Consider the following 22,578-nt stretch of genomic DNA (forward strand, 5'->3'; position numbering starts at 1 on the left):
AATGGATGTCACTGGAAGATCAAAATTACATGAAATGTTTGATTTCTGAAACGAAACAGTTTATAAAAATAAAAGTTAATTTTCTACTCTTCGTTAATTTTCTTCTTCCTTTGATCCTTCCAACGTCATGGTATAGGCTATTATTGTTAAAGGCAATAAAGTCTACAATTATGACATAATATGTCATAATATGACATTTTTAAAACTTCAAATTTATTTAGGGACACAAAGTTCCAAGTACAGCTGTTACAGTGCCCTAAGGTTCCAAGTGCAAGTGTAACATTTTGAAAAAACCATGAAATTTGCATTTTATACCACAACGACAGCATTGTTTTAAGAATCACTGTGTTACCAAATCGTTAAACAATAATATATAACATATCTGACAAAGTACAATATTGTCAAAACCGTTTTATTTCACAGCAAACTTTAAAATTCGTCTCCTGAAAATTTTTGTAAATGTCGCTTGGAACCCTATGGTTTTCAGCCCTCGATATATATATATATATATATATATATATATATATATATATATATATATATATATATATATATATATCATTACTTCTCCTATCCATTCTTGTTACTCTGCAGCATCTTCTAATCAGTAACGTTGTCGGTATAGGATATCTTCAGGATTCGACGATAAAGTCACATTTCGAAAGTTTAAATTTTCTTGCAGGTAGTGTCTGTGAGAGTCCACCACTCAACTCTGTACAACAGTATAGCGAAGATATAACATCGTAGTAACCTGATTTATATGGGTATTGATAAATCATGGCATTTGAATAGCGTAGTAATTTTATGAAATGCAGATCTTGCTTTCTATATCCTACATTTAATTTCTAGTGAATGGTCACAATTTTCAGTGACGTTTCTGGTTAAATATCATTAAATAAAATGATTACCTATGTGGCCTTATTAAATAAAAACCACTTTAATAATAATGTATTTATTATAATAATTAATACAATTTTATTAATCTTAAGATTTCACTAATTATTTCATTTTTAATTTATTTAGGTATACTGATATTTATCTATCTATCTATCTATCTAATTAGCCTTCTTTGGTCCATCTTTGGACATAGGCCTCCCCAATCCTTTTCCATTCTTCTCTGTCTGTCGCTACAGTCATCCACCTAGAGCCCACGTGTATCTTGATATCATCTGCCCATCTCATTTGGGGCCTTCCTCTGCTTTGTTTATATTCCCACGGTCTCCAACTTATAAGAATTTTATTCCATCGGTCTTCTTTTTGTCTTATATTGTGACCGGCAAATCTTTATTTCAATTTTACAACCTCTTGTCTAACATCCCTCACTTTTGTTTTCTCTCTTATCCACTCGTTTCTCTTTTTATCCATTAGTCTTATGTGCAACATTTGTCCTGCCATTGCTCTTTGGGTTTTTATGATTTTGCCCATGTTTGCTTTTGTAAATCTCCACGTTTGGGAACCATAAGTGAGAACAGGGAGTACGCATTGATCGTATACTTTAGTCTTAAGATGCTGTGGATATCTTTTGTTTTTAAGAATGTAGCTTAGTTTGCGAAAATGCCGTCCATGCCAGTCTAACTCGTCTTTTTATTTCTGCTGTTTGGTTTTCTTTGTTGTTTTATAGTTTGACCCAGATAGATATATACTCCTGAACTTGTTCTATTTCATCTTGTCCATCCTCATTGTGATGTCTTCATCTGTATTTGTTATGATTTTGGTCTTGCTGTAATTCATATTAAGGCCTATCTTTCCAGCTTCTACATCCAGTTCTTTCGTCATTTCAAATAATTCTTCTTTTTTATCGGTTATCAATGCGATGTCATCATCGTACCTTAGATGGTTCAGGCATTGTCCACAAATTTTTATACCCTTTTCTTCCCATTCTAATCTTTTAAAAATATCTTCCAGAGCCTGATTGAAAAGTCTCGGTGATATTGTGTCACCCTGTCTCACGTCTCTATTTATTTGTATTGATTTTGTTCCTTCGTATACTTTAATTGTTGTTTTGGCTTCCTTATATATACTGGCTATTAGTTCCGTATATCTGTGGTCAATTCTGGTGTTAATCAAAGAACTTTTCACTGCCCAATGTTCGATACTGTCGAAAGCCTTTTCCAAATCTATGAACGCTATGTATAGAGGAATATGGTATTCATTTGCTCGTTCTATAAGTATTTTCATACTTAGTAAATGGTCACTTGTGCTGAATCCCTTTCTAAAACCAGCTTGTTCTTTCGACTGGTATCCGTCGAATTTTGTAGTCAATCTATTGGTTAAAATTTTTGTTAGGAGTTTATACATTACATTGAGGAGTGTTATAGGACGGTAGTTATCTGCTTTATCCCCTTTCTTGTGTAGGATAATGGTTACGGATTCCTTCCAGTTGTTAGGGATTCTTTTTTCTTTTAATATCTTGTTAATAAGGGAATGTAGAGTATTAATTACCACTTTTCCACCATATTTCAGCATCTCTGCAGTTATTCCATCTTTTCCAGGCGATTTGTTGTTTTTCATTTCTTTCAATGCCTTCTTTATTTCTGATTTGCTTATTTCTGGCTGTAGCTCTGAGTTGACATTTTTTATATTGGTTTTTCTTTTTCTGGTGGTTCCTTCTTTGATTTATATAATTCTGAGTAGAAATGATGGATTATATTTATGATGTCATCTTTAATGTTTGTTTCTAATCCGTTTACATCTTTTATTTTGTTTATTTCACCTAATTTCGGTCTTAAACATTTCATATTTTTGTTGTTCTGTATTACTTCTTCTATTTTTATTTCTTGTTCTTTTCTCTTATTTTCTCTTATCATTCTGCTTATTGTTTTATTGATTTCTACATATTCTATAGATTTCCTTTTGCCTGCTTCGTTCAGCTTCCTTCTTTTATCCATAAGCTTCTTTGTTTCTGTTGATATATAGTTGTTCTTTTTTAGATCTTCTTTTGCTATTTCTTTTCCTGATGTAATCATGGTTGTTGTAAGTATGTTGTCTATTTCGTCTATATCTTTATCATCTCTGTCTAATTTTTGGATAAGTTGTTCTTTTAATAGGTCTTTGTATATCTCTTTATATTGCCCTAGTTTGTTTCTATCTACTAGATCCCAGTTTCTAATTATTTTTCTTTTCATTTCATAGTTATCGTCAATACTAATTTTTGCTCTGACTATCCTGTGATCGCTATCTGTTGTGAATCTGTTAAGAACTGTTACATCTTTAATGATATATCGTTCCGTGGACAGTATGTAGTTGATCTCATTTTTTGTGAATCCATTAGGGCTTATCCATGTCTATTTTCGTTGGGGCTTCTTTTTGTAAAAGGAGTTCATTACGTATAGATGCTGTTCTTCTAGGTAGTTCATCAAAGTAGCACCTCTATCATTTCTCTGACCATACCCGAAATCTCCTATTTTAGTTTCTTCTTTGTTTAGTTTTCTACCCAGTTTGGCGTTGAAATCTCCAATTACTAGTGTAAGACGATTTTTATGTTCTTCCATAGCCTTTGATATATCTTCATAAAATAGTTCGATATCTTCGTCATCATAAGATGTCGTGGGGGCATATAAGTACCTGGATAATTTTAATTGATGTTCTTCTTATTTTAAGTATGATATAGGCGACACGATCTGATATACCTTTGATAGTTTTGACATGCTTACTTATAGCTTTATTTATTATAAATCCTACTCCAAATTTACTATTCTTTTCATTTCCTTTATAATATAGTAGATTACCGGATTTTAGCTGTATTCGGTTTTCTTACTAATGTTCATTTTTAGACCTATTGTTGAAGATACGTTTTCTAATTCTTGTAGCATTTGTTGTGCTTCGTAATAAGTATTATGTCGTCGGCAAAACGCAGATGATTGAGCATTTCTCCATCTATTTTTATTCCTCTATTTTCCCACTCTAGCATTTTAAAGGCGTATTCGAGGACCGTTATAAATAATTTAGGTGAGAGAGTGTCGCCCTGTCTCACACCTCGCTTGATATGAATTTCTCTGGTGGTATCATGTAGTTTTACACGCATTGTGACGTTTTGGTATAATATTTGTACTAGCTTTGTGAGCCGGTAATCTATCCTACTATTGTTCAGAGCAGTTATAATGCTGTCTAATTCCACAGTGTCGAAGGCTTTGTGAAAGTCTACGAAGATAAGTACCAGTGGTCTGTTATATTCTAGCACTTTTAAAGTAGCCAGGATGATATCCAAACTTCGCAGTGAAGTTGGTACCTGATGAAGTGAATGTGAGACGTACGGGAGAAAAGAGTTAGGTTCAAAAATTGGGAAGAGTAATGCAGCAGTTGACCAAGAATGGACAAAAATTGATCAATGTATCATCTGATATCTTTTCTGAGAGGATACTTCAACAAATAAAAGCTATAATCGAAGCTGAAAGTATTAGGACTCGAAACTATTGTTTTCTGTATGTTTCCAAAAATATATTAAACTCAGGATAGACTTTGGGGTGTCAACGTACAAGTGAAATTATTCAATATGTAATTCAATATCTGTTTTTTAATTAATTTGCATCCAGGAATTAGTAATATAGTTTTTTTTTTGAACCTATTCGCTATCCTTCCATTGTTGGATGTAGGTCTTCCCCAGTTCTCTCCATCTTTCCCTATCTTGAGCTGTTCTCTGCCATGTGGGACCTCCTTGTTTCCTGATGTCATCTTTCCACCTCATCTGTGGTCTGCCTCTTGATCTCTTTGCATTGTATGGACGCCACTTTCCGATGGCATTGTTCCATCGTCCGTCTTGGAGACGTTCATTGTGTCCAGCCCATTTCCATTTCAGTTTTGCTGCTTGTTCTATCGCGTCTACTGTCTTTGTTCTGGTTCTGATCCACTGGTTACATTTTCTATCTTTAAGTGATATACCCAACATTTGTCTCTCCATCGCTCTTTGTGCCTTCCTTGTCCTATCCAAATTGGCCTGTGTAAATGTCCATGTCTGTGCTCCGTAGGTGAGCACCGGTATTATACAGGAGTTATATACATTGCTTCGTAAGTATAGAGGGATTGTTTGATTTTTTAGAACGTAAGAAAGTTTGCCGAACGCTGCCCATCCCATTCTTACTCGTCTCGATATTTCGGCTGTTTGATTTTCTCTGTTAACTCTGATTGCTTGTCCTAGATAGATATACTCATTTACCTGTTCTATTTTTTCTGTTTGTATTTTTATTGCCTCTTGGTCTTCCGTGTTTGACATTACTTTTGTTTTGTTGAAGTTAATTTTTAGGCCTTTTTGCAGTGATTTTTCATAAAGTTCATTCAGCATTAATTCTAGTTCTTGTCGTTCCGAGGAGATCAGGAGTATATCATCCGCATATCTAAGGTGATTTAGGTACTTTCCGTTAATACATATTCCTCTGTTTTCCCAATCTGTTGATTTTATTATATCTTCGAGGGTCAAGGTAAACAGTTTAGGTGAAATTATATCGCCTTGTCGGACTCCTCGTTTAACTTTTATATTATCCGTTATTAATTTGTCGTCCAGAATTACGGTCATGGTTGCGTTTTGGTAAATATCATGTATCAATTGTCGGTATCTTGAATCTATGCTACTATTGACCAGAGTTTCTTCCACCGCCCAGTGTTCAATGCTGTCGAAAGCCTTTTCATAATCTACGAAAGTTAAGTACAGCGGAAGGTTGTATTCATTGGTTTGCTCAATTAAGATTTTAAGCGCATGTAGATGGTCGATTGTGCTGTATCCTTTCCTGAATCAGGCCTGTTCCACTGGTTGGTAGTTATCAAGTTTATAGATTAGTCGGTTGTTTATTATTCTTGTGAAGGTTTTATATATTTGTGACAAAAGGGAAATAGGACGGTAGTTGTTTAGGTCTGTTCGGTCTCCTTTCTTATGTATTAAGATTGTGTTGGCATTTCTCCATTGTTTAGGTATTTTACCTTCAAACAGACATTTGTTGAACAGTATTTTTAGCATTTTTTTATCGTGTCTCCTCCTTCTTTTACCAGTTCCGCCAGTATTTTGTCCTCACCGGCCGCTTTATTTCTTTTCATGTCGTTTATGGATTTTTCGATTTCATCTTCAGTTATTTCTGGTAATATCTCTGCGCCAACATTTTATATTTTCCTCCAGAGATTCTGTTTAGATGATAGTGGTGGGTCATTTTTAGAACTGTATAGGTCTGTGTAATATCTTGTTATCTCTGTGATTTTTACTATTTCTCCTAGATCTCTTTCTTCATTGTTCTCAGCTTTAAGCATGACTCGTTTTCTTTTTCCTATATTTGTCTTCATTGTTTTTAAACTTTTTTTCTTCTGTATGATTTTCTTAATGCGATCTTCTTGGTATTTCTTTAAATCTTCCTTTATCTGATAAAGATAAAGGAAGACAAAGGAGTAATATAGTTACCTAAGGTTATTCCTATTTTAATGGGAAAAAGCCACAATTGAAGTCACAATTGAAGGATATCGTTCTCAAAATACAAACATTAATTGATTGACTTGACTTTTATGTCAAAAATACTCAATTAACTTTACATTATATTCAAAACGTGATTGTATAAAATGTTATTTTATTTTATATTCCTTATTGTTAAAAACTTCACTCTTTCAAAAGTACGTTGGCGCCTAATGAACCCTGTTTTTTCAACTTATCGTCTCATCATTCTAAAAATGTCGTAAATCGTTTCATTTATGACGTTTTTTATATTTTCCTCACCAAATTTATTAAGCTAAAAATTTTCATTTGCACGATTCCTCGTTTAGTATTTAACTCGTGTTTAAATACTCCCACACTCAAAAACATTCTTAAGTCTAATTAATGCTCTTGACGATCGCATCACATCTCGAAGTACATTATGAAGTCCCCTAAGGTAATGAATTTCATGTTAATTAGCTTCGAAATGGTGTGGAATATTTTAATGAAGTTTGGAAACAGTTTTTTATAAATAAAGTCGATATACATTGTGAAGCAAACATTTTTTATTATCTGTCACCCAGTATCCACTGATTTGATACTGAAAAAAATTGGTCCCCTTGTTTTTTTATATCCCGTGTGTGTTTTTCAAATTATATTAGATACTCCTTTATAATAACGTCACTATCCTTCAAAAGGAAAAGAAACGTAACTACAAATGGAGAGTTTGTCATGGGAAAACTCAAACTATTAAAAATTAGCAACTTACATCTAGTCTAATAAATCTTACGATAGCTGAAAACAGTCACATAGGTATATGGTGACTGGACAGTGTGGACTGAGGAAGTACCTCTACAATGTAGGTAGGATGAATGAACCGTGGTTCATGGTGCAGGAAATACGAAATAGAAACTAATATACATGTTCTCTGAGAACGTGAAATGATACATGTTACATTTTGTTTTTGTTTTCATGGAAGTCGTGTGTTGTAAACCGGTATTTCTATTTCAGGATTTTGAAACCCATTGTTACCATTTGAACATTACCCATTACCCATAATGACTCGCAGTCATGCAACATAAGGTTGACTGTTTCAGGTCCTCGGCTTAGTGCAGTCTTCATGAATCAATCTCATTTTACGAAGGTGTACCTTGTCTGCCACATGCTCAGTAAGGAAATCCGTTATGACTCCGAGCTGATTTCTGCTTGTTTTCAGCATTACTACAGCCCTATTATACCGGATATGGTTTCCCAGTGAGAATTATGTTGCCTTTGGATCCAGGCTTTTTTCCGGTCGAGGACGATGTTGCCACCCTCACTGGAGACTGACTCGATGGGTCATTGCTTCTGAGAGAATAGTATAGACTTCCTCTCGGAAGTTGGTAATACCGTTTATGCACCTACTCTATACAAACGGTAGCCTATTTGGTCGTCAACGTCCGGGGTCCCCGGCCTTCACGACTCGGGGAGGGAATCCTCGTTATCTATTTGTGTTGACACGGATTCCTTGATGGGTAAGGGGTCCATGTTTTATCGGGTTCCCTGAACTTCGACTCCCGCCCACTGCGCATATGCATAGTGCTGTGAAAAATGTAATCCAAGTAGTGATGCCGCCTTCCCATTGCCGCCAACCAGCGATTCCATAAAGGAGGCACTGGTGTAACCGGCAAGGGGGTGGAATGGTTTTGCTAGCAAGTTGAAAGTACTGGAGTTGACCGCATCCGTCTCGTAAAATAGGACATTCGAACTTTTGTACATTAGAATAGTGTGTTGAGATTGGTAATGGACTGTTCTAATTGAGTCTTAGAATGGTGTCTGTGTGCCACGGCGATCCTGAATACTTTTGTGTCATTGTTATATTACCTAATCTGAAATTACTTGGTTTTTTAGCGACTCTTTGTTGGGAGGCGGGTAATGGTATTCCCCGAAGTCCCTTTTTATCCTCGGGTTTTTACCCCCGCATTCAATTTAGGTGGACTTGTCGTGGTTCACGTCTCAAAACCTATTTTTGCTTTCTTCATCCATTTTTGTTGAACTCCAGAGATGCGTTTTTGGATATCTGGCTCAGATCTCTTTCTCTCGGAATACCTTCTAACTGAGTAATTTAGGACGGAGACAGAATCCGCGACTAGAGTCGTTTCTGCGATCGTTCCCGTTGTGTTTGTATTTATAATCAAAATAGTTATTCAGTTCTAAGACTTCTTCTGAGCGATTCCTTATTATCTCGTTGTATATCTTTGTTCTCAAAACTTATCGTTTTTTATCCTAACTTAAACAAACAAATTCGTATAGAGGCATTATCCTGTTAGCATCTGCGTATAAAATCTTCGTCAATGTATTGTTTGAAAGACTTAATTTTACCGGATTTACTGCTGGAAAGTCAACTACACATCAAATTCAAGCACAGACAGATTCTAGAAAAGTCACTAGAATATAACATAGATACACATTATCTCTTCGTCGCCTGTGTCGCCCGTGTGTGTGGCAGTGTGACAAGAACTGCATTATATAATGCAATTATAGACTTTTGAATCCTACCTAAGTTAGTTAAGTTAACCCAACTAACAATGCAAAACGTAAGCTCATGCGTTAGAATTGAAGGAGAAAACTTTACGTTCTTTGACATTAATAATGGTCTAAGACAGGGGGACGCGCTGGCCTGTCTCCTCTTTAATATTGCCTTGGAAAAGGCAATCAAACAATTAAATTTTAGAATGAATGGAACTATTTTTAATAGATCGACGCAAATTCTCGCATTCACTGACGATATAGTTATAGTGGGCAGAAGTATGAGAGACATGGTGCAATGTTTTAGGAGCAAACGTGCCGTAAAGCTCAATATATACAAGACCTTAATAAGATTGGTTTTGATGTATGGGGCTGAAACGTGGACCTTATCTCAAAATAATGAAAGACTTATTGGTATTTTTGAGAGAAAAATTCTTACTTAGAAAGATTTTTGGGGCCGTAACTGAAAATGGACTATGGCGTTGAAGATACAACTTTGAACTATATTAGTTATACACCGATCCAGATATTGTAAAATTCGTTAAAGTGCAGAGACTTAGATCACGAATACACGAAGAGATTAACATTTTCAAAACCAGAGGGCACAAGAAGTACAAGACGTCCACGAAGGAGATGGATTGATGATGGAGAAGGAGACCTGCAGATTCTAAGGGCCAGAAGATGGAGGGAAGTTTTCAGGAATCGACATGAGTGTCGACTTCTTTGTGAGCAGGCCAAGATCCACAACAGATTGTCGAGCCACTTATAATGATGATGAATCAAAAAATGCTTTATATTTTTAAACATTTTAAAATATTTTATTATAACATATAACAATTTATAACGATAAAAACTGCTAAGAAACCATTAATTGATATAGAAAATTTTAATTTGAACAAGTATTATTTAAAATAACTATGAATAAATTTTAATGGATACTTATGTTTACAGTCGCAGTCTGGAGATGGTGACGATCCAAATTCTGCAGAAACGTCGGGTCTAAATGAAGGTGAACATGAAATCGAGCTTGGAGAGGTAAGTATAATACAGCTTTTTCTGTTCCTCAAATTACGTCACCCTTAATGATCTTGAATTTCTGTTAGTTTCTATAAGACGATATTTTGACAGTCTCCAATAATTTAATGAAGGCGTCTGTAAGTTTGTCCGCTCCGTAATATACAGTGATGTTAAAAAGTCCTGCATCACCTAAGCGCCTTATAGTTTTTGAGGTTTTTTGTATATTTTCGCTAATTCATTTTAAATTTGTGTTTGTAATTAGCATTATCGGTATACTTACTAATGTTTTTTTAATTACTAGCTCAAAATTCTGCAGAAAAGATTAAAATAATCTGATTGAAGGGATTTCTCATAATCCGAGAAAATTATGAGGTGATTATTAAGTCGTTAAAGTACTATTAAATTGAATCTTAATGACAAATTTGCCACATATTTTGACTATATAAACACTGTAGTTACCCTAACACATTTATTCGGTGTTTGATTTTTGATAAAAAGGTCAAAATGTCATCCCAGACCAAACAAACTAAATATTACTAACTAAAATTAAACTAAAATTACCGGACGAAAAGCGTTTTGAAATTATTTTTCACCATAAAAACGACAAATGTAGTCGCGAAATAGCATCCGCAGTAAACTGTAATCAATCTACAGTAATTAGAGTCATTAAGAAGTATGCTGAACAAGGAAAAATCGACGACAGACCGCGTAGTGGCAAACCAAAGAAAACTTCTGTTCGGGATGACGCTGCATTAAGAAGAACAAGTCTGACAGACAGAAGACTTAATTCCACTCAATTTACGAAGCTGTGGTCTGAATCTACAGGTGTAAGCGTATGCACTTCCACTGGGAGAAAAAGACTGCTTAGTTTTGGACTTAGAGGATTTAAGGCACGGAAGAAACCACTGCTTTCAGAAAAGCAAAGATTGCAATGTTTGAAATGGGCTAAGGAACATCGAATCTGGACAGCAGACCTGTGGCAGAGTATACTGTTTAGTGATGAATCCACTTTCAATATTAATAATCATGATGGAAATGCCTACGTCCTAAGCCCGGATCATACCTAACAATCGATGAGCAGCTACTGGGTTTTAGAGGAAGATGTCCTTTCCGGATGTATATCCCAACCAAGCCAGCCAAATATGGACTGAAAATAGTAATGCTGTGTGACGTAGGTACCAAATATATGTTCGATGCAGGATTCTTCTTCTTCTTCTTCTCGTAGCACTACAACCCGGGGTGGGTTTTGGCTGACTGCACAACTTGCATCCATCTTGAACGGTCGTCCATAATAGTTGGGTCAGTGGGCAGCCCCATTGTTCTTAGATCTGACCATATATTGTCTCTCCATCGCATACGTCCTAACGTCTTCTTCCTGTGGGGGCTTCCTCCCATATTAATTTGGCAAGGCGGTTATTAGGGAGTCTATGGACATGGCCAGCCCATCTAAGACGTTGGGATTTAATCTCTTGGACTATATCGCTCGCTCTATACATCTGCTTGACCTCAGCATTTGTTCTCATTCGGTATTGGTTGCTATTAATGTCGTTATAAGGCCCAAAGATTCTTCTGAGGATTTTCCTCTCAAAACATTTAAGTTTTCTTTCAGTTTCTTTGGTCAGGGTCCACATCTCACACCCATACATGAGCACCGGTCTAATCACCGTTTTATGTATTCTAATCTTTGATGTTCGTATTAGGCTTTTAGATTTAATAGTATTGTGGAGGCTGTACATACATCTGTTTGCTGCCTGAATTCTTCCTTTAATATCTTCCGCGATATCGTTATCTGCAGTGATTGTTGCTCCGAGATATTTAAAACTCTCCACTCTTTCAAAGTTATATGGGTCTATTGTCACATTTTGCCCTATTCTATCTCGTCCCTTTTTTCTGTTGATGCACATGTATTTGGTTTTCTCTTTGTTTACCCTTAAACCAGTTTTCTTTGCATCTACCTCCAATTTATTAAAAGTCTCCTTCACATTGGTGACAGTGTTTCCCACAATGTCAATGTCATCTGTGTATGCTAGTAGTAATTTTGGTCCATTTACTATCAGTAATTCTGTTTTAAGGTGTGCTGCTCTTACTACTTTCTCCAGGATGATATTAAAGAGGAGAGGTGACAGCGCATCTCATTGTTTCAGGCCATTGCTTATTTCGAAAGATTCTGAGAGTTTGTTACCTATCCGTACTCTGGATCTACAGCTATTCACACATAACTTAACAAGCTGGATAAGTTTTTTTGGAACTGAAAGTTCTGCCATTGCATTCCACATCTGATCCCTTTTAATGCTGTCGTACGCTTGCCGGTAATCTATGAAGAGATTATGGATAGTTCTATTGAATTCCCATCCTTTTTCAAGCAGCTGTCTTAGAGTAAAGATCTGATCTATGGTCGATCTATGTTTTCTGAAACCGGCTTGGTATTCCCCCATGAAATTTTCTACAAACGGTGTCAGCCTACTTAATAGGATATTTGATAAGATTTTATATGCCGTATTAAGTAGGGAGATGCCTCTATAATTAGAGCACTTGGTTTTGTCTCCCTTTTTATGAATGGGGATTATTACACTTTCGTGCCATTTGGTTGGTATTTTCTCTTCGTTCCATATAAGTGTTTTTAGTTTGTGTATTTGTCTATGTAGAGTTTCTCCTCCGTACTTAACGAATTCCGCAAGTATATTGTCAGAGTCTGGAGCTTTTCCGTTCTTCAATTTGTTAATTGCTTGCAATGTTTCATCTATTTTGGGGTCCTCTACCGGTAGGTCCACCCCAAAATATATATTTACTCCAAGTTCTTCCTCTTGATGTATGTTTAGTAAAGTCTTGAAATATTCTTGCCATATTTGGAGCAGTTCTGGAGCGATGCAGGATTGTATTTAGGAAAGGGAACTAAAACCAATGGAGTGCCTCTAGGAGAATATCATGTAAAACAATTAACTCAGGGTGTGTAACCGTAACATAAACATGGATAATTGGTTTACGTTCAAACGTTGTACGAAATTGGTCATTCCTTATTTTGCTTCAACGGTGAAAAACAATGGTATCCTATAAGACAAAAGTAAATAAGTCTGTGCTTCTTCTGTCAACAATCCACAACGGTCCAGTAAAATGTGATCCAACTGGAAAGCCAGATATCATTAAATTTTATAATGCAACCAAGTACGGAGTAGACAAATTTGACCAAATGTGCGGAAACATGAACATTCAGAAAAACAAGAAGATGGTCTCTTTGCCTGTTCTATGGCATGATAAATATAGCTTGCATAAACTCTTGGATAATTTATAATCATAACCAACGATAGCAGAAAAAAACCATCACCAGAAAAAAATTTATTGTAAATTGGCCAACTTTGAACGGCTCGGTAAAGTTGCTTATTGAAAATATTTTAAATCTGTAGCCGCAGCAAGAACGAATATGCCCTATTGTGTCAAAACGTGCCATGTGACAATTTTGTCCGTCTAAAAAACGTCGAATGACAACCCATCATTGCGAGCACTGCCGTCCATTTTGTAGTGAACATCGCGCCCTTTGTTGTCAGCAGTGTAGTTATAAAATTTAGAATTTATAATTTTTTTTTGTGATTTTTAGGTTTTAGAAACATCTCTTTGTTCAAAATAATTTGTAAAATTAAGATAAATAAAATACATTTTCAGTGACCACATTTTTTTTCTCAGTGTAGTAAATTTTATGATGGTTAGTGTAAATACAGGTAAAATAAGGTTAGTATTCTAGGGTTAAGGGATTAACTTGAAGAAACGCTGCCATGCATACTGTCCATTTCTTCCATTAAATTCAATCAGAAGAATTTAAAAAATATATAACTTAAAATATTTGAACCGAACATAAAAGATAAGATTAGATAAGGTATACGAATGAATAAATATTTAGAAATGAATAAATAAATTATTTACACACTTGTATAGAAAACTTGTTTTATATAAAAGTGTGTAAATAATTTGTTTTCGTAAAAATATTATGAACTATTCACATAATTGTATTTTTAGGAAATTTATATACCAGTCATATTACTTATAACATAAACTATAGATAATTCTTTGTCACGTCGATTTTTAAAGTGGTCTCTCCCATCAACAAAAATGTGATAAAAATTCACAATAACAAACATTAGATAACAAGTATTAATGATTCATTATCATATCGTTAATGTACATGTTCTTTGAATAAACAACAAATTCAGGTAAACATTTTGTATTATCTATATGTAGGCAATTTAATCTACGTATTTTACACTATCCATATAGGCGAGCAGCGCCCAAAAAGTGCTTTTGTTGTGGATAAACCTATAATTATCTGGCTTCAGGCAAATTTGGTACCGAAATTTTCGTACCAATAAAAATATGCAGAACTTTTCTAAGTACAATTTTTTGATTGAAGTTGAGGAACATATAAAGAAAAAAGTAAAACATTTGATTTTATAATTTTATCCCTCTCTCAGACGCACGCCTTAGACTTACGCCATTGGTCGCGCATATAAATTTTATCTAACAAACAATTTTTATGAAACAATTATGTTGAAAAATCTTTTATTACAAAAAGATTAGAACATAAAATGTACTCATAAACTAATGAAATGAATAAACAATAATATTTTGACATTTCCAATAGTTTAATTTTCCTCACAAGTTTTACATCTTAAACAAATGAACACCGTCTCATGTGTGTGTTCTTTACATAATGGCTTTTGACATCGATCACATTTATTCTTAGTGAATCAATTTGTTCGTATTGGACAGAAACCACATCTTGGTTTAGTCTGTACATTTTGTGCAATTTCGGCAATGTTGTTTTCCGTTCCGAAAATTGCACTAATCTTTTGCTAAAGGGGAATTGAAATGTTTGTCAAAGAAGCTCTTTTGCAAAGAAGCAGGGGCTCCAAGTCTGAGCCCTTCCTGCGGTTCTGAACGTCTAATCCTTTAGTAACCTTGTGGCCTCACAGAAAGTCACAAGTCTCTTTAAGGGTAACTCCCTCATTTGGCTTGGTTGCATAAAGGACAAACCTAGGATCTGCCACCTGTGATAGGCCAGTGACAGGCACTTCCAGAGGACATGTGAGGAGGTTTCCTCCTCCTCATTACAAAGACGGCACTGTGGGGCATCCACCAATTCAAGAAGATAAAGGTGCCTCCACAACTGGCCCAGGAGTCCTGGAACCTCCACAGAAGAAGCTCTTTGAGATTACCCCGACCAGTACTGAAGGGCCTCCAATCACAGGTTCCTCAACCCTCAGACCCCCTCAACCAGTATAAATATGTCATCGGCGTAGGCTTGCGCATACATACCTTATTCGGGCAGTCGCCGAAGAAAGCTGTTAACCCGCAGGCACCACAGCAGGGGGGACAAAATTCAAACTCCTCCATGAGAGCAACCACGAGATACCAACAATCGAACGCAACAACCGTTTCGGTACGCAGCTATCTGCCTCTGAGAAAATGAGGAACACAATTCATCAAGTTTATGGTTTGTAAAAGTAACAAACGGAAACAAAACGTAGTGTCTTTCACCAACGCAATGTTGCCATTTTTATTTATACGGTCATGTACGATTTTTAATACGTGTTATTATTTTGACCACATTAGAGGTCACATGATATTGTTCTGTATTCACTGCCTTCTTAAGCGTTTGTATTTTTATGCTGGATTTTATTATTATCATCCAGGAAACCGGGATAGATCTGCTGTAAATTGTAGATTTCTTACTAACAAACGAATAGAAAAAAATGCTTACCTCCCTTAAAATAAAAATAGTAAATTACTTCTCTTAAGAGTTATCCAGAATCTCTATTGGAATCAAAAAGCACGAGTGAGACTAAACAAATCAACCAACACAGAAGAATTTGAAATTTTAAGAGGGGTGCGACAGGGGTGTATTTTGTCTCCTATGCTCTTCAATCTCTATGTGGAGAACATTTTTGCAGAGGCACTGGAAGGCTCTGAGTGTGGAATAAAGGTAAACGGGTTCCCGATAAATAAAATTTGTTACGCCGACGACACCGCGATAATAACAGACAACGAACATGATATGCAGTTGATGTTAAATAAAATAAACACCGTAGGAAAAATATATGGCTTAAAGATAAATGCTGGAAAAACTAAATGCATGGCTATAAGAAAAAACGCACTTTTAAGAATACAACTGCAAGTAGATAATGCTCCGATCTATCAAGTGAAAACATTTAAATACTTGGGAATGATGATGAATGACCAATGGGATCCTCAACAAGAAATAAAATGCCGTACCGAACAAGCAAGACTTTTATCAAATTTAAACCGCTACTATGTAACCGCAATCTTTCCTTCAATCTCCGCTACAGGATGGTTAAATGCTATGTATGGTCCATATTGTTATCTTCTTCTTAAAGTGCCTATCCGTTCCGGATGTTGGCGATCATCACGGCTATCTTTACTTTGTTTATTGCAGCGCGTACCGGTTCAGTGGTAGTCGTGTTATACCACTTTCGTAAATTTTGAAGCCAGGAAATGCGTCTTCTTCCCGGTCCTCTCTTACCATTTACTTTCTCTTGAAGAATAGGCTGGAGAATATTGTTATACGGCATGGAAACATGGACGTTAAGAGTACCTTCCATTAATAAGTTGGAGGCCTTCGAAATGTGGACGTTGCGAAGAATGTTCCGCATACCATGGACAGATAGGGTGAGAAACAAGGAAGTCTTAAGAAAGGCAAATACTGAGAGAGAACTACTCAATTTGGTTAAGGTACGAAAAATTGGATACCTCGGCCATATTCTTAGAGGAAAAAAATACGCAATCCCTCAACTAATCATCCAGTGAAAGATTGAAGGCAAGAGAGAAGTAGGTCGCAAACAAATGTCGTAGCTAAAGAACTGGACAGACATAAATAACACTGGCGATCTTTAGCATGCCGCAAGAGACAGACGTCTGGCCTTAAGATAATTCGCCAACGCACTATAGGTGCACGGCACTATTTGAAGAAGAACTTCTCTTAATTTAATAATCGAGATATGAAGGTAAGTATAACAAGACAATATCGGGAGAAGAAGAGGCAATTATGTTTTGGTTACAATGGAAGGTATGTAGCTAGTGCACACTACCACTACTAAGTGATTTCAGAAAAAAAAATGTAAGAGAAAATCAATCTCATTTTTAAAAACAATAAGATTTTCCAAAAGAATAATATAACAATGGCATTAGTTAATTATCAAACTGTGGACGAAAAAAATAATAATTCATTCAAAAGTTCAGGAAAAATTATTATCTTTAGAAAGAAATTTGATTGAATTTATTTTTTTCGATGAATTTATTTCTAACATGGTCATATGGTCAGCTATATTTTAATGATGCTACGTTTTAATATTCTATTCGCATTACGGAGTCTGATATAGATCTTAATGGTAAATATCGACTTTTCACTGGACAATGCTTTTAATGTTGATGGATTAGCTCTATCACTTAATTCATTTGTGGAAACATGCCAAAAATAGAAATGTAAATCATAATAACAGTTCCAGCGTAGGTGAAATCTGTATTATTCTTCTTTTTTATTTCCAAACTGTAGTGATGGTTGTTTATTTTCATTTCATATTGATTATCCGAAATTGACACGTCTGTAGAGGGTGGCACAAAGTTGTAGTGTCAACAATTGAATGAGACAAAAGTACATTTTACACATATATGACAGAAATTGTTCTGTTAAATGTAAATAACAAAAATAATAGAATTAAATAAGAACATTTAACTAATATACGAGTATAATGTTTGTTTTCATGTATGTTTCAGAAATATTCGGCGTGTATCATCTCCACAAAGGAGGTTGGCAGTCAGCATGGTTATTCAAATGTTAGATGCCGCTGCTCTGAATAGTTGGGTTGATGTGCATCCGTAGTAATTCCGTACTATTCTCTCAAGTTACGCACCCATGAGATTCTTTTCATTTTTAGGGTTCTCTTGCTCTGGATTTTCTCTTATATAATCAATTAAAGCACGTTGTATCTCTTCCCATGCATAACATGCTCCATGCAGTTTTCTTGTTTTAATGTTTTTAATGATTTCTTCCATTCCTTACTTAATTCTTGCTTCAGGTATATCCTATACATATCCATAATTCGAATGCTTCCATTTTCTTAACAGTGGCTGCGTTGGGGATCTACGTTCAGGTCTGTTGTACAAAATATCTATCTTGCTACTGAAGTTTTTTAGTGTTTTTTCCATCCGAACCTTGACTTTGAAGTAATCGTTTGTGTAATTTATTATTGCGCCAAGGTAAGTGTAGATGCTTTCTTTATGTTTATTGATACTCCATATTCTTGTTCATTAATTCCTGAAGATACTGGAGACTGTCCTCCAATATAACAATGGTGTTCCATTGGTCTTTATTCCAGCTGTTTCCTCCTGGAGAGCTCTTTTCATCATTTATTCAGAATATACGTTCAAGAGTAGTAGCTATAATATAACAGTCTTTTAATTTAGATGTCTTTGATGAATACTCACTAATGTGAAACTGACGTAGAGAGTCTCTCGCGTACCCACAGTATTCAAATTGTGTTTCTTCTATTTGTATGTCAAGCTTTTGGTATACACGTTTGTGAGTGATTTTTAGGAAGTATGTTAGACATCGGACTAATGGTGCGGCAATCGCGGCAATTTTTGGGAGACAATTAATTTTGAAGTCAGCCATTCGTTGGATGTCAACCGATTGATAAATCTCATTAAAGAGCTAAAGTTATGAGTACCAGGGAATCACAAGTATTCATATTCCATTATTTTGAGGATGTTAATAGTAAATTCTTCTGGCCTAGGACATTGTTCATTTCGTGTGGTCTTTGACGTATATACTTCGTTCGTAATTTCTACACTTGTTTCTTTTTCGTCTACAGTTATGTGCTGTAGGTTGCCTCTGTCGTCTTCGAACAGCTCTCCAATTTATTCTTTTCATTGCCTTATTTTTTCCTCCGTAATATATATATACAAGGATTTCCACAGTTTTCACTGTATTCCTTCACTCAACCGTTTTCTCCAATTTTTCCTGTTTAGCCAGTCCCCTTCCTGTAGGTTTCTTCTACTCATTGCTTCGTCCACCTCATCTCTGAAAGATCTTCGGGGTCTGCCTCTCTTTCTTCTTCCTATCGGGCTCCACTCTGTTATTCTATTTATCCACCGATTTTGGTCTGCTCTTCTGACATGTCCGTACCAGGTTAACCTCTTCTGTTCGATGTAGTCTATTATGTCGGAGTTCATGCCCATTCTCCTCTTAATCTCCATGTTATTTATCCTATCTCTTCTTGTTACTCTGCAGCTTCTCCTTAGAAATTCCATCTCTGTTGCTCTTATTTTGTTTTTGGTTTTCTTATTTATTGTCCAATTTTCACACCCATAAGTGAGGATACTTCTTGTCATGGTATTATATATTTTTTTCTTTGTTTTCATGCTGATGTTCTTATCCCATAGTACCGGGTTCAATTTTCGTATGCAGTCTCTTGTTTGTCCTAGTCTATTTTTTATATCTTCCTCCGTTGTTCCTTTGTTTGATATTATGAAACCTAAATACTTATACTTGTCTGTTCCTTTGATTTGTTTACCTTCGTCTATTTCCAGCTGTTTTATTTCTGTATTCTCCGTTGTTAGGTATTCAGTTTTCTTTAGGTTTATTTCCATCCCATTCTTTGTATATTCCTGCTCCAGTTTTCTCATCATAAAACTGAGGTCATCCTCGTCTTGTGCGATCACTATTTGGTCGTCGGCAAAACTTAGCGTATATAGATATTCGTTCCTTACTGGTATACCCATTCCTTCGCACTTTCTTTTCCATGGTTTCAGGGTTTTTTCCAGGAATATTTTGAACAGGGTGGGGGATGTGGAGCAACCCTGTAGTAGTCCCTTTGTCGTCTTAAATGGACTGCATATTCTATTGCCCGTTTTGATAGCTACTTCGTTATTCTTGTAGAGTGCTTTTACCGCGTTTATTAATCTTCGTGGAACTTCGATGTTTTCCATTGCTTCCCATAGCTTGGTTCTAGGTATTGAGTCATATGCCTTCTTAAGATCAACAAAAGCCAGATGGACGGATCTATTTTTGGCCATTCTTTTTTCTATTAGTTGTTCGACCATGTAAATGTGATCTAAGCATGCTTTCCCCGCTGTGAAACCTGCCTGGTCTTCTCCGATTTTATCTTGTACATATATTTCTAATTTTTCCTTTATGGTCTTTCCATACAGTCTGCCTATAGACGATATAATGCTGATTCCCCGATAGTTTTCGCAGTTTTTTCTATTTCCTTTCTTGTATATTGATGTCATATATGCTTGGGTCCATCCTGCCGGTAAGTCTTCTCCATTCAGTGCTCTCTCAAACATTTTATGTATCATACGGAATAACTTTTCCGATCCGTTTTTTATCAATTCATTTGGTATTCCGCCGGGACCTTCTGCTTTTTTGTTCTTTAGAGTTTTGATCGTTCTTTTTACCTCTGCTAGGCTTAATTCGATTTCGTCATGTGTGTCTATTTCAGATTTCTATTCCGTCTATTTCTGATTGTCCGTAATCATTAAAGTATTCTAATTTTTATCCAAGTTCCCGGGCTGAATTACCTAGAGCCATAAGAGTATCTTATGAGTTATCTGTAACCTTTAATTTAATTATATAAAAACATAAGATTTGCAGACGATACTGGAATTGTAGCAGAAAATATAGAGTCCTTTTGGAAAGAATTAACAATGAAAACTAAAAGAAAAGGGATTGACAATGAATATGAATAAAACCAAATATATTGTGATCTCGAAAACCACTATCGACAACATACAACTGATACGTGAAGATAAACCTCTAAAGAGGGACCACAAATATAAATATCTGGAGAACACAATAGAAATAGAAGAAAAAAAAAAGATTTGTAAAATACAACTCAATGTTCATAAATAAGAAATTAGACTGCTTTATAATTTGGACTTTGAAATCCCAATCCATAAAAACATTAGAGGCATTCGAAATGTGGCTCTACAGACGCATTCTTAAAATTTTCTGGACAGCTAAAATCACAAATGAGGAAGAAAGACGCATTGGACACAATAGAAAATTTCTAAAAACGGTTAAAATAAGAAAAACGTGATACCTGAAACATACTTGGAAATGATATATACTCTAAATAAAGATCCAAGTTGCAATTATCGTCGCTGTAATTGTCGCTGCCTCTGGTCAATCCACCAATGCTTTTTAATGACCTCATCAGCACCTGCTTTATGTTCATGGCACTCCATATTCCAGATCATTTTTTAAATTTATTTCATTGTGCATTTACTAATTTACAATTTTTAAATCGAATACATCGTTGTAAATGAAAAGGCGAGATTGGGATACAAAAATGCTTTTGTAAGAATATTTACAAAATTTTATAGATATAGAAATAAAATTATTAAAAACAAATTATTTAGGATTTATTTTGTAGAAGAACAGAATAATGTTTTAATACTTACTTATTTTTTTTACTGTTTGTAAACTTTAACATTTTTAATTTGAGTTTTCTTTTACAATTTTCAAAACTTATTTGCTTATTAATATCTCGTAAGATTATGTAGCTTGGTTTACATGTACACCCTCCGTAACTTTGGAACCGTTCGTTTTGGAAGGATTATAGATCAGTTACTGAGGGTTTTTACCTCCGAATTCTTTATAACTGAATCGATTCATTTGAAATTTTGTGTGTTGGTAAATAATTACTCAAGGAACAAAAGTTATATAGTGCGCTTCCACCCTGGGGGTGTTTGCCACCCCTTTTCGAGGGTGGAAATATTTTCACTAAAAATAACCACGCTATTCGATAGAAAGACAAATTTCAAACAAAAAATGTAGTAAACATTTTTTTCGCTAGATCAATACTTTTTGAGTTATTCGCTGTTGAAAAGTGTCATTTTTCGTTAAAAACTCATATAATATTTTTAAAAGAGCTTGAAAAGACCTTTAAAATGAGTGGTGGTAAAAGTCCTTTGCACCAACTGTACGTGAGATACGATCAAAAAAACGATCTCAAATTTTTGTAAAAAAAAACGCAATAAAACTAACGTCATGTTCACTAGGATTGAAATAAATTGTTTTCTTTATAGAATTCACTTTATTTTAGTGTTTTTTGTATGATCCAAAAGTTTAGCCACTTTAGAATACCCAGTTTTTGAAAAAAGTATGATTACATTTTTTTTTTGTAAATATTAAAAAAAAAATCTTTTTTTTATAATAACTTCAAAATTATAAAAGATACGTAAAAGATGACATAATACAAAAAAATGGATTTTTTTTTCAACAAAAATTTTCATTTTTTAATTTTTTTTGTAGCTTAAAAATAACGGAGATATAGTTGGTTGAAGTTTGCTTTATAGCGCATGAACCACTGGTCTCCGACCCTTTGACCCTTCACCCTTTAAACATGAAGGACTTTAAAATGTTTTAACATTCCTATACTTATAGCCCGTTAAATTACCTGTAAAATCGTTTTTTTATGCATGTTGTAGCATCAAAATTAACCGAGTTATTGTAAAAAAAAAGGTTGCGAATCAGCGTGTGGCTGTCGGAGGCTGAGATTATTTTGCAATGCAACATGCGGAACATGCTGTGGGGACAATTGCCAAAATTGTCCTCCAGTAAACGAAGACCAATTGGACGGTGAAAATTATGATTCCGA

At 35.1% G+C, this 22,578-nt stretch overlaps 1 protein-coding gene across 1 annotated transcript in view; it reads left to right on the forward strand.

Annotated features, from left to right (window-relative positions):
• S6kII (Ribosomal protein S6 kinase II) overlaps positions 1-22,578 on the forward strand; it is an 89,893-nt gene that overhangs the window by 21,196 nt on the left and 46,119 nt on the right. Inside the window, exon 2 of the mRNA XM_072538526.1 lies at positions 9,845-9,928. Within this exon, the coding sequence (XP_072394627.1) occupies positions 9,845-9,928 (84 nt within the window). The remainder of the gene's footprint in view (positions 1-9,844; positions 9,929-22,578) is intronic.

This window comes from Diabrotica undecimpunctata, chromosome 7 (assembly GCF_040954645.1).
Source record: "Diabrotica undecimpunctata isolate CICGRU chromosome 7, icDiaUnde3, whole genome shotgun sequence".
Lineage (NCBI taxonomy): Eukaryota > Metazoa > Arthropoda > Insecta > Coleoptera > Chrysomelidae > Diabrotica > Diabrotica undecimpunctata.